Genomic DNA, 13,211 nt, shown 5'->3' on the forward strand with positions numbered 1-13,211 from the left:
ACGGAGAGACCCTCTCCAGATCCTTCAACCAATCCGAGCTTTGACCGCTTTTCAGTGTTTTGGTTCTGAAGGCCTTGTGTTTGTTGACGGAATCCGAACTATAGTTCTCGGGAGGCTTTGCAAGGTTTCTTTTTCATCGCCTCTGATTTGTCCCATAGAACTACGTTTCCCAGAGTTCCTGACGACGGGGACCTGCTTCCGGCCTACGTGTCCCAGAAGAAGGTTGGTTAGAGGTGCGGTGACATGGCTCCTCCGGTTCCTGGCGCGGTCTCTGGCGGCTCCGGAGAGGTAGATGAGCTGTTCGACGTGAAGAACGCTTTCTACATCGGCAGCTACCAGCAGTGCATCAACGAGGCTCAGCGCGTGAAGGTGGGCAGCGTGCGGAGCAGCTTCCGGCGCGCTCTGAGGTTCTGGTCCGAGGACTCGGTTTCTCTTATAATTAGGGATGGTTTTCAATTTACTCTGTAACCGAGGCTAACCTTGAGGTCCTGCGCCTCCAGTCTTCACCCCTCCAGTGCTAGGATGACAGGTGTGCACCCCTGTGCCAAGCTTCCAACTTTCTGGTGGTTGATTGACAGGGGCTCACTTTATAGCCCAGGCTGACCTGAAGTCAGGGTAATGGTGAGGTGACAGGTGTGCGCCACTAGCTCCATCATAAAACCTCTTACTGTTTCGTTTTTAAACCCCCCCCGCCCCCCTTTTTTAAGTGTCTAAAGTCAGGCATCATGGTGCACGCCTTCTATTCCAGCACTTGGGAGGCTGATCTCTGTAAGTTTAGGGTCAGCCTGATCTTCATAAGCAGTTCTAGGTCAGTTCGGGTAATACTGTAATCTGTCTTAATAATAGTCCTAAACCGGAGGTAGCTTGGTGTGCCTTAAATCCCAGCACCCAGAGGCAGAGGCAGTCAAGTCTCTGAGTTTTGGACCACTCTGATCTACATAGCGACTTCCAGGACAGCCAGGGTGCTACAGAAAAACCCCGTCTTGAACTGTACCCTCCTCGCCTCCCCCACTCCCCCCAAAAGGGAAGTTTGGTTATAAAAGAAGACAGTCTCCTTTAGCCCAGGCTGGCCTCAGACTCCCCATGTTGCTGAAGAGCACTGAATTCCTGATGGCCATGCCTGCTCTCTGGAGTGCTGGGATCATAGTGTGCACAGCCAAAGCACAGCTTCGATGCAAATGCTCCACAGGCTAAATCCTTGCCCTGGTTTTGTTTTATGTTTTAAGCAGCTTCATATAGCCCAGGCTGTCCCTAGATGTAGCAGTCTTGTCTCAGCCTCCCAGATGCAGGATGACAGGCCTGTGCCACAATGCTCAGCTTGTCTTTAGTTCATTAAAGATGTGACCCGTGTTTGCAACAGCCTGTGTGTGTTGTTGACAGAATCACCTGTCACTCATTCTTCACTGTGCACTCGTGGAAAACAGCATTCCTGCTGGGCTCAGTAAGGGATGGAGTTGGTGGAACTACAGGCTTTCTAGGTATAGTAGCCTTGGCAACAGAGGCAGCACAGAGAGCCAGGAAATGGCAGAATGGGTGTAGAAAGTGGTGGTCTTAGACTTGCCTGTTTTGAATGTGAAACAGAGTCAGGGCTGTGATGGGCTGGGGCATGGCTCAGGTAAACTATGTGGAGGCTTGTCCTTACCAGGCTAAAAAGCTGTTTTGTTAAGGTTCTGGACAAGAGGCAAGAAGATCCAACTTGTTCTCAGCTATGTAGTGAGTTTGAGGCCAGCCTAGTCTGCATGAAACCCTGTCTCCAAAACTCCCAAAATAATAAAATCAAAGCCAAATTCATTGAGCTTGTAAAGCGCCCAACAGGGCTGGGGCATGCAGCTGTGCTGCTGCTGTAGCCGTAGTGGCACTGCACGCTGTGATACTGGGATGACGCTGTGATACTGGGATGACGGCGGAGCCTCCTTGGGCTCGCATCAGTTGAGAGAAGATCAGGGCTTTGCACACTGGGTGCCCTCTGGAGGCTTTGGGGCTTCTGGGTCTCCTGGATTCCAGCTGAGACCCAGAGCTATGAGCCTAGCAGGGAGGCTGCCCAGCCTCACTCTGCATATCTTCTCACAGCTCTCCAGTCCTGAGCGGGAAGTAGAGAGGGATGTCTTCCTATACAGAGCATACCTCGCACAGGTGAGTGTGGACAGCCTGGGGAAGGGCACAGAGTATTATGCAGGAAAGCCGTGGACAGCCAGGCCAGGGGACTGTCAGGATGCCTCATCACGGGGAGGGTTAAGTATGTGTGGTCCTGAGAATTGAACTCAGGTCATCAGGCTTGGCAGCCATCTCACATAGCTTAGACTGGCCTTGGATTCACTATGGAGTCCAGGATGACCTTCCTTTCCTGCCTCCACCTCCCTTGTGCTACCATGCCTGGCTTCGTCATTACCTACAGAAAACACAAGGTGTATTTTCACTTCTGTGTTCTAAAAACAGCCCCAGGCTGTGCAAGGTGGCACAGGCCCGTCTTCCCAGCACTTGGGAGCCTGAGGCAGAAGGAGCTCAAGTTTAAAGTACCCTGGGCTACACAACAAAATGCTGCTCAAAAAGATATATTCCTAGTGACCTCTGAAAAGGTCTTCTTCACTCTGGCCCAGGGCAAGGGCTGAGGTGCCCCAGGAGGAGCCTGGTAAACAGCCTCCTAACCACAGACTGCATCACCACCCTGTGCCTAGGTCAGTCGCACACTCTGTGTGGTTCTGTGTGGCTGTGATCTTCCCAACAGGGCATGGTGACACAGTACTTGGAAGGCTGAGGAAGGGGATTGCTGCAACTCTGAAAGCAGCCTGGTTGAGAAAGGACAGCAAGGGACAGGTGGCTCCAGAAGTAGCTGTGGGTGTCAGCAAGAGATCTGCCAGGTGGGGGAAGGTGGGACATAGCAGACACCCTCTGCCCCCACCCTGCTGACACATGTCCCCAGCTACAGCAGGGAAAACAAACGTGGCCACCTTGCTGCCTGCTGCAGATGCATGTGACACTGCTGTCTTGGGCAGTGTGCTGGTGGTGTGGGCTGTGGGTTGGGAATATAAAGCCTTTAGGTAGGAAGGACTGATATGCACCTGTGACCGTAGAGGAAGTATGGCGTGGTCCTGGATGAGATCAAACCCTCCTCGGCCCCAGAACTCCAGGCTGTGCGCATGTTTGCTGAGTACCTTGCCAGTGAGAACCAGAGGTAAGGTTTGGCCAGGGCAGGTGGCACTAGGCCCAAATAGCTGGAGCCCAGGGTCTGCTCCAACCTGCAGAGAGAGGGTAAGATGTCCTCACTTCTGGTGTCTCCATTCACTTCCCTTGCCTGCCCAGTGGAGGTGGTGGTGGACCCTGCTGCACAGGCCGTACCTAGCTGGGGTGTAGATATATGTTGATCACGCCAAGGACGCTCATGACCTTGGCTTCCTAGCACAGAAAAGAACACGTTGTGGGGGGGGGCGACTCTGGTAACTGTTCAGCAAGCCCTGTCTTAGAGCCTCAGACCTAAGAACACTGTCCCTTCCTAGCAGCTGTGCTAGCCGTACCCAGGGTAGAGTAGATCTTGCCTGCTTCACCCAAACCCAGGCCTGTTCATGGGCTTAGCACGAGGCCAGGGCACAGAGGCCTTTAGGATTCCCACCACCCAGAAATTGACCACTTCTGATGCAGTTTCTCAGCTATCACATGTAGCCCTCTAGCACGCAGATGGCCTGAGTGCCTGTTCTCACCTCTCCTAACTTGTTTTGTCATGTGCATGAGCAGGGATGGCTGGAAGCATCAAAAGCTGGTCTCCCTGATGCACCATGTTAGGGTTGCCTGGTGCTCTGTTAGGATGGCCTGGCCGCTCTGGTGCTCACTGCTGTGCACCCCTGGACTGACACGGCTCTGCGCTCCTGAAGAATGGGATCCCTCAGAGGCATGAGGCTGACTCCTGCCTTAGCCTCACAGTGAGCAGCCACATCTTGCAGGGACAGCATCGTGCTGGAGCTGGATCGGGAGATGAGCAGGAGTGTGGATGTGACCAATACCACTTTCCTGCTCATGGCTGCCTCCATCTACTTCCACGACCAGAACCCGGATGCAGCCCTGCGAACCCTGCACCAGGGCGACGGCCTTGAGTGGTGAGTGGCCTGAAGCCTGCTTCTTCTGGCTTCTCTAAAACAGGGTCTTACTGGGGCCCAGTCTAACCCTGACTCCCATAAGTTGTCCTCTGATCTCCACACTTCCACACTTGTGGTTTGGACATGCGCAAACACACACACACAAATAGAAAGAAAAGAGAACTTAGGTAAGTCCAAGCTGAAGGATCCCAGAGGGAGGATAAGAAGGGACTACAATCAAAATATGTTATATGTATGTATGACTTGTCAAAGAATGAGTTTAAAATTATTTAAAAAAAAAAAAAAAGCAAGGAGGGATAAGCAGGTCAGGCAGATACCTAAAATCCCATCTCCTAGAAAGCTGAGGGAGGTGAATCAAGCCCTGTACATACATACATACATACATACATACACATACATATATATGTATTTATGTATATGTATGTGTGTGTGCATATATATGTGTGTGTGTTTTTAGATATATTTATATATATGTACATAGATAGATAGATAGATAGATAGATAGATAGATAGATAGATAGATAGATAGATAGATAGATAGATTTGGGGACAGATGTGTACAACAGTGCGTATGTGCACGCTGCAGAGCAGAGGACAATTCGTGGGAGTTGGTTCTCTCTACCATGTGGACCCTGGAGGTCATCAGGCTTCATAGCAAGTGTTTATTTACTCTCTGGACCATTTCTCAGATATCTTAGGGTTTTGAGGCTAGCCTGGGCGACACAGTGAGAGAGCTTGTTTCAAGTGGGATGGGGAGGCCTGTCATCTCTGTCACCTCAGGACTTGGAGGTAGGGGGAGGATGATCTGGAATTCAAGGTCATCCTCAGCTGATCTAAACTTTGAGTCTAGCCTAGGTTACATGGAACCCTGTCTGCAAGAAAAGGGCAGATGATCACAGGTTCCATCATGGAACTGGAGGAAAAAGTACGTAGAAGAGCAGTAGACATGAAGTTAGCCGCTACAGCCTGGGGTCAGCCCGTCTAGAAGGGAAGCAAGGAACAAGTGACCACATGAGTCATCTGGCTCCCCTAGAGCTGAGACAGGCTGATGACGGCAGGCAAAGGTACTCTAGGGCCGTGGCTTCAAGCCGTGTGCCTGTTGTCGCCCCACACAGGCAGGGGCGGGTCTGGGCTCCTCTGCCTGGCCTGCAGAGGAGTACAGCAGTGTTGCACCAGCAAGTCTGTCCCTACAGAGCCCAAGGAAGATCCCAGACCCCTGCGATCTTCCTGGAAAAGTGGAAGTGTTTCTCTTGGCAAGGGCAGATTCCTGCCAACCACTATCTCTGCCCTGTCCACAGCATGGCCATGACGATTCAGATCCTCCTCAAGCTGGACAGGCTGGACCTAGCCCGGTGAGCCCAGATGGCAGCGTCAGCTTCCCCAAGGCCTGTTAGTTCTTGTGTCCCATACAAGTGACACACCAGCCTTAATGTAGCCTCTCCCTGGGGTCCTTTGCTGGGAACAAGGGTGTGGGACTCTGCCTGCTTCCCTCTGTAATACTGTGGGTGGACACTGCCTGTAGGGTAATGGGAGGCTCTGCACAGGACACGTGAGAAGCAAGCCAAGACCTAGCCCAGTTCTTTGGGGGATGGGGTGGGGTTGTTGTTGGGGGTGGAGTAGCAGCTCCCTAGGCTGTGGCAGGCCAGGAGCTTACCTGAGGTGGTACCACACAACAGAACTCTGTCTCCGGGTAGCATCTCTTGGATCTGTACCATGTCCAGGTGGGCCAGCCTTGTCTTCCCCGTATCAGCTGGACACATGCTAGTAGGAGAGTGTGCCAGGGTTCATCCCCAGGCTCTGGGGGCCCCCCAGGCCACTCAGTGCCCGCCCTCCAATGTCCCAGGAAGGAGCTGAAGAAGATGCAGGACCAAGATGAGGACGCCACCCTTACCCAGCTAGCCACTGCCTGGGTCAACCTGGCTGTGGTAAGCTCCCCAGGAATTTGGGGGTAGGGACTAAGAAGTGTCACTCCTGTGGCTTCACCCCTCTGTTCAACCAAGCCTCACTGGCAGCATAATGGCAGAGCCCTGCAGACACTGGAAGAGGCTCCTGGCGGGAGTGGTCCAAGCCAGACAGCTGGCCAGCTCTCTTGTCTCTTAGATTTGGAGTGGCTTTGCTCTGAAAGCTGGGCATCCTTAGCTCACACTGCCTCCTTCCAGCCGCCCTGTTCTGCTTCCTGGGCTTGGCCTCCTTTCTGAGCTCTTTTGTCTGCAGGCCTTTACAGGAGAGCCCAGCTGTGGCCTCTCAGGTGCTCGTCTTCTTGGGTGGGAATGACATGGGCTTTCTGGAGGTTGACTGACTTATTTTCAGTTTGGGTTTTTGTTTTTCTTTCTCTTTCCTTTCTTTCTTTCTTTCTTTCTTTCTTTCTTTCTTTCTTTCTTTCTTTCTTTCTTTCTTTCTTTCTTTTTCTTCTCTTTCTTTCTTCCTTCCTCCCTCTCTTCCTCCCTCTCTCTGTCTCTGTCTCTCTCTTTCTTTCTCTCTTTCTCTCTTTCTCTCCTCTCTCTCTCTTTCTCTCTCTCTCTCTTTCTCTCTCTCTCTCTTTCTCTCTTTCTCTCTTTCTCTCTTTCTTTCTTTCTTTCTTTCGAGACTGGCATGGAACCCAAGGTCTCACTCGTGCCTGACAAGTGCTGCACACTAAAATACACACAGCATATTTTACTTTTATTTGAATTTAGCCTTGAGGGATTTTGCTTTGTTTTAAAGGCAAGTGTCACATAGCCAGGGTGCCATCAGATTGGCCATGTGCCTGTGGCTGTTTTAGAATCCTGATCTTCCTGCTTCCATCACCCTAGTGCCAAGGACAGGCGTGCACCCCATGCCCTGCCCCTCTTAAAGGGATCATGCATATGTGTGCAGTGCCTGAAGAGGCCAGAAGGGGGCGTCAGTCCCTCAAAGCTGGAGTCACAGGGAGTTGTGGAGTGCCCAGGGGATGCCTGCAATGAATGGGTCCTTTTAAAGAGTAGCTGCTTACCCATCTTCAGCTCCCTGACCTTTTGTAAAATTTGTAATTGAGGTGCACACCTTCAATCCTAGCACTTGGGAGGCAGAGACAGATCTCTGTGAGTAAAATACCAGGCTGATCTACAGAGTAAGTTCCAGGACAGCCAGGACTACAGAGAAAAGCCCTGCCTAGAAAAACCAAGTAGAATGTTGATTTTCATTTTAGACAGAACTTCATAAGGCTCCACGTGCCGGCTTTGAGTTTACTCTGTAAGCAAGCAGGGCTTGGACAGTATGTACATTAGTTTACTAGGATGGGACATGCATGTGCAGAGGGGTGGAGCTCTTGTGTTCAGGTCTGGCAGCAAGCATCATCCCCGGCTGAGTTGTCTCACCAGCCAAGGCTTGAACTTGTGTCCTGCCCAGGCCCCAGAGTAGCTGCAGTTACAGGCCTGCCCTGACAGGCTCGCTGCTTTTTACTGTTGTGATACTCAGCGTCCCTGTGGTCCCAACATATACACCACATCCCTGGAAACCCTTTTCCACAGCATCTTTACAGTGGTAGAGTCAGGCAGCGTGGCTGGAGGGTTGTGTGCTCGTGCGTGTCTCACATCCCTCTACTCAGGGTTCTCTGCTGGAAGGGAGCGGGGCCTGAGCTGGTCTAGAGAGAGACTCTCCCTGGGCTGTGTCATGGAGGGTGTCCGGCGAGCAGGTGACAAGCAGTTGACATAGGTGTCCTCACAGGGTGGTGAGAAGCTACAAGAAGCCTACTACATATTCCAAGAGCTGGCCGACAAGTGCTCCCCCACACTGCTGCTGCTCAATGGCCAGGCAGCCTGCCACTCAGCACAGGGCCGCTGGGAGACTGCAGAGGGTGTGCTGCAAGAGGCACTGGACAAGGTAGGTGGGGCATGCCCTGACCATTGTGGGCATCCTGGCACAACATTACTATATCCCAAACAATTGGAAACTCATAGTTGGCCACGAAAACCGTTGATGACCTGACCAGTAAACACGTGTGCTCTCCAGATCCACTACCTCCTTAGCTGCCTGCTGTGGGGATCTCCAGGGTGTCTAGACTGCTAGGTGATGGGCCTGACTTGAATTAAAGAGGCATAGCCAGGCATGGTGGCATGTGGCTTTGATCCCTACACTTGGGATGCAGAGGCAGGCAGGCAGATCTCTGAGTTTGAGGTCAGCCTGGTCTACAGAGTGAGTTCCAGGGCGGCCAAGGCTGCACAAAAAACCCTGCCCTAGGCAATCAAAAACAAATTGAATGAGGGCCTTGGGCTGAGGCATGACCTGGTGTCTTTAGGAGAACACAGGTGCTGCCCATGTGCTGCTGCCTCATGTGTGCAAGGCTCTGATATGTCTTGAGGAAGGACTGGGGGAAAGGCCTGTCACACTGCACTTAGGAATTTACGACAGGAATATTATGAGTTTGCAGCCCAAAACCAAGAATGTCATGTATAGAGTGAGCTCTCCACAAGGGAAGTCTGCAGTTACTGCTGGGCTACCACAAGGCTCTTCACCAGCCTGAATACTGGCTGTGCCAGACCCAGGTCCATCACTAGGACAATGTCCATGCCCAGCAGGTGGTCAGCAGAAGCTGTTGTGGTCTCAGTTTTTAAACACAGGGGCACTATTGTGGGACTTGGCACAAGTAGTTTCCCATCTGATTGTTCCCAACCCTCACCTAAAGCTGACCTGCCATCTCTGCCTCCATGGAGAGGCTGCTGACGTAACTTTTGGGGCGGGGTGAGGGGAGTAACTTCACAGCCAACAGGTTAATGTAGAGCATGGGAACTCGGTGCCCCCCCCAAAGCTAGGAGGACAGACCTGGGCCAGGCTGAGCAGGAGGCACAAGGCCCTGGACCCTTTGCCTTGCAGAGTGCATGGTGAAAATCTGGGACTGCCTGGTGCCACCTACCTTCTCTGTGGTAGCTTAGGCTGGCTCTTTCTGGACTCAGTCAGATGTTGGTAGGTGGGTTCAGCACCTGGGTTTTGCTGACTGCCTGTTCTCCATATTTTTCCAGGACAGCGGCCACCCTGAGACCCTCATCAATCTCATTGTACTGTCACAGCACCTGGGCAAGCCCCCTGAGGTAGGCTGTAGTGTGGCTCAGGCCTCAGCCCCTTCAGGATAGTGGTGAGGACAGAAACAGGACAGGCAGAGATCAGTGGAGGCCTAGGATGAAGAGGAAGGTGGTGCAGCTTCTGCATAGGTAGCCAGGAAACAACTTGCTGCACTGTCCTAGCCGAGGACAGACATCGTCCTCAGTGCTGTGTAGACACAGCTGGGCTGGAGCTTCCTTGCTTTTAGATCCTAGAACAGACTCTCACCCTGAAGGTCAAATGAGCTTTTTATAGATCTGCATATCAGATATTTACATTATAATAGACAACAGTAACAAAATTACACATAGGTAGCAAAATTAAGTAGCAAAGAAAATGTTATGGCTGGGAGTCAGCATAGCATGAGGAACTGTATTAAAGGGTCCCAGCAGTAGGAAGGTTGAAAATTACCGTCCTAGAATCTAGGACATGGGGCTGGAGAGACGACTCAGGGGTTAAGAGCACAGACTGCCCTTCCAGAGGTCCTGAGTTCAATTCCCAGCAACCACATGGTGGCTCACAACCATCTGTAATGAGATCCAATGCCCTCTTATGGTGTGTCTAAAGAGAGAGACAGTGAGCCGGGCGTGGTGGCGCACACCTTTAATCCCAGCACTTGGGAGGCAGAGGCAGGCAGATTTCTGAGTTTGAGGCCAGCCTGGTCTACAGAGTGAGTTCCAGGACAGCCAGGGCTACACAGAGAAACGCTGCCTCGAAAAACCAAAAGAGAGAAACAGACAGACAGTGTAATCACATACATTAAATAAATAAATCTTTAAAAAAAAAGGATCTAGGACATGTCAGTTCCTAAAGCTTCATCCTGTCACCCTGTTCTGGCCACTCCCCCCTGCAGTGGAACCTGCTGCCCAGGTTCCGTAATCTCTGGGGTGGGGGTGGGGGTGGGGGTGGGTCCCTCCCTTGCTCCCACCCTATCCTGCAGGGTAGAGTGGCTTTTGGATCCTTATATCTGGCCAACTAATTCCAACCCACTCTCTTCAGGTGACAAACCGATACTTGTCACAGCTGAAGGATGCACACAGGGCCCACCCCTTCATCAAGGAGTACCAGGCCAAGGTGAGCAGGGCAGTTGTTCCTATGGATGGGAGGGAGGAAGCGGTGCTGTCTCATGCTATGTCTCTTCTCCCACTGTAGGAGAACGATTTCGATCGCCTGGCAATGCAGTATGCGCCCAGTGCTTAAAGTGGAGATGCCCTGGTGACCCCAACTGTGTGCCGCGGGATGCTGTCCTCCCTTTGTGTCTGCCAATAAAGTCTATCCATTATCGCTCTGCCTGATACCCACCAGGCGCTCACTCTGACAGGAGAGGGACTGGGAGGAGAGAGTCCCAGTCTCCCACCTCACTGTACACCACCAGTCCTGCACTCTAAGCTTCAGGGTACCCCTCCATGGTTCTCTAGCCTCCTCTACAAGCACCCCCCAGGTTGCCTCAATCAGCATCCAGGGAAACTGAGGTACAGACCCATCAAGGCAGCCATCAATGAAGGATGTTGCCACTCAAATCTTGGACCCTAGGGCTTATTGTCTGGGCTGCCACCTTGCACAGCATGGTGGGTATAGGGCCACTGGCAGGATAGACCCATGCTGGGCCCTGCCTACCAGGCTTAGCTATAGTGAGAAGCCCCAAACAGGTCCCACTGGACAGGGAGCAGGAGGTCTAGTTAGCCCCCATGCTGTCTCTTGAGGCTTGTGACCTTACCTTAGCTACTGGGATAGCCATCTGACACCAACTCAGATGCCACTGCAGTGCAGTGCACTGACACTTGGCCATGTGACAGGAGGGGACGGGGCACCAGTATCTGCCTAGCATGAGCTCTATTAGGAAGTCCTGGTCCTTGGCCTACACCACACATCACCCCACACCTCATTGGCAGGCATCCCAACTCCACTGCCAAGAAGAAACTCAGGCTGATCAGGCTTCTTCACTTACAGATGGGCACTGTGTTTGCCAGATGGCCCCAGGATTTGCCAGGAGGGACTGGGAAGGGCCCCAGCCCCTAGCCTGTCACCTAACAACTCAGGAGCAAGTATAAGAACCCCTCTCACCCACGGGGGTTTCCAGTCAGGAACCCTTGAGTAGTGGGCCACACCTATCGAAGGAAGCCGTGGGAGGGTTGGGTTCACTGCTATCCTCAGCTGCATCATGAGACCCTGTGACATGCTCAGTAGTGGACCTTTCCCAGAAGCATGATAGTCCAAGTTTGGGTCCCCAGTACCTACGTAGAAGCCAAGGGCACAGGTGGCTCATGTCTGTCCCTAGGGTTGGGGGCTGCGTCTGGGAGGCAGGAAGCTCGCTAGGGCTCATTGGCCACATGGTCTAGCTGGACCAGTGAGCCCTAGGTTAGTGAGAGATCCTGCCTCAAAAACTAAATACAGGCCGGGCAGTGGTGGCACACACCTTTAATCCCAGCACTTGGGAGGCAGAGGCAGGTGATTTCTGATTTCGAGCGCAGCCTGGTCTACAAAGTGAGTTCCAGGACAGCCAGGGCTATACAGAGAAACCCTGTCTCAAAAAACAAAATAAAAACTAAACACAGGGTCTGGAGAGGTGTGACAGCTCGCAGTTCCGAGTGTTGGCTGCTCTCGCCAAGCAAGGCCTCAGGTTCAGCTCTCAGTGTGTAACTCTAGTTCCAGGGGGTCTGATGCCCTCCTTGCCTCTGGGCACCAAGCAGAGAAAATGCACCAAATGGCTACATCTTTTTTAAATGGTGTAGGTGAGAGGGCTAGAGAGCTAGGCCAGTGGTTAAAAACCACTCTTTGTTTTGTTTTTCAAGACAGGGTTTCTCTGCAGCCCTGGCTGTCCTAGATGGAACTCACTCTGTAGACTAGGCTGATCTTGAACTCAGAAATCCGCCTGCCTCTGCCTCCCAAGTGCTAGGATTAAAGGCCTGTGCCACTAGGCCTGGCCTAAAAACCACTCTTGCAGAGGACTGATGTTCTGACCCCAGCAGCAATGTCCACCCAGCCAACAGCAGCCTGTTGCTCCATCTCCATGGGGTCTACCTTCCAGTCCCATGGGCACTTATACTCATGTGGCATATGTGCACACAGACACAGATATATCAAAAGTCTTATTAAAATGCAGTTTTCTAATAAGTATATGTATATGAGTCCTCTGACGTCATGCACACCAGAAGAGGGCATTTGATCCCATTACAGATGGTTGTGAGCCAAGATTTAAACTCAGGACCTTTGGAAGAGCAAACAGTGCTCTTAACCACTGAGCCATCCAAGGTTTTAAATACTGATGGAGGAAGACTCTGGGCATCTATCTCTGGCCTCCGTACTTGTACCCTTGGCGTGCATGAGTGCACATAGTTCATGCGTGCACATACAGGAGGCTGGAGACCTAGTATGCACAGAGCCTGCGTTCCACTGCCAGCAATAAATAAACCACGTATGGCAGCGCAAAGCTGCCTTCCAAGCACTCAGAAGGCAGAAAAGAGAATCAGGAGTTCGAAATCATCCTCAGCTACACAGCAAGTACTCAGTTGGAAGATCAGCACAAGAGGCTATATGGCTGGAGGAGTTAGTAAGGATCAGGCTAATCTTTATGGCTTTGGCTCAGTGGTGATGGGACAATGGGAGGCTGATCTTTGGACAGTCCTCAGCCCACTACCATTTGTCAGCTCCACCCTCACAGTCTACCAGTGAATTTCTATGGGTCTAGGCTAGGACACTCACAGGCTCCAAAGCTGGCTGTACCCACAGAACCAGGCGCCCTGCATTCAGACCAGTGGGCAAAGGGCGAGTACCAACAACCCAAGCATGGGCTGAATCCTTTTTTTTTTTTTTTTTAATTGTCTCATTGCTTTTATTTGTGTGAATGGGCGCCCAAGTGGAGGTCAGAGGATAATTTGTGTCAGTCTGTCCTCACCTTCACCCGCTGAGCCATCTTGACCGCAGAAGGCAGTCGCAGACTTGAGTAGAGGACCACTTAGTCTCAAAGCAGCACCAAGAGGAGGGCAGGAGGGGTGGTGCTCTGCATAACGGGGGCGGGGCCCGAGAGACCACGCCCCATTCTTGCTCTGGGGGGGCCCGCGCGCCCCC

At 52.2% G+C, this 13,211-nt stretch overlaps 1 protein-coding gene across 1 annotated transcript; it reads left to right on the plus strand.

Annotated features, from left to right (window-relative positions):
- The first annotated feature begins 203 nt into the window (after nt 1-203).
- On the plus strand, nt 204-10,439 carry Cope (coatomer protein complex, subunit epsilon). Its single transcript, NM_021538.2, has 10 exons — nt 204-369; nt 2,071-2,133; nt 3,072-3,172; nt 3,936-4,088; nt 5,387-5,440; nt 5,932-6,013; nt 7,773-7,928; nt 9,065-9,133; nt 10,143-10,217; nt 10,296-10,439. Exons 1-10 carry the CDS (start codon nt 244-246, stop codon nt 10,341-10,343), a joined length of 927 nt encoding a protein of 308 aa, NP_067513.1. The 5' UTR covers nt 204-243; the 3' UTR covers nt 10,344-10,439.
- The last annotated feature ends 2,772 nt before the right edge of the window (nt 10,440-13,211 follow it).

The sequence above is a fragment of the Mus musculus genome, chromosome 8, assembly GCF_000001635.26.
Source record: "Mus musculus strain C57BL/6J chromosome 8, GRCm38.p6 C57BL/6J".
NCBI lineage: Eukaryota > Metazoa > Chordata > Mammalia > Rodentia > Muridae > Mus > Mus musculus.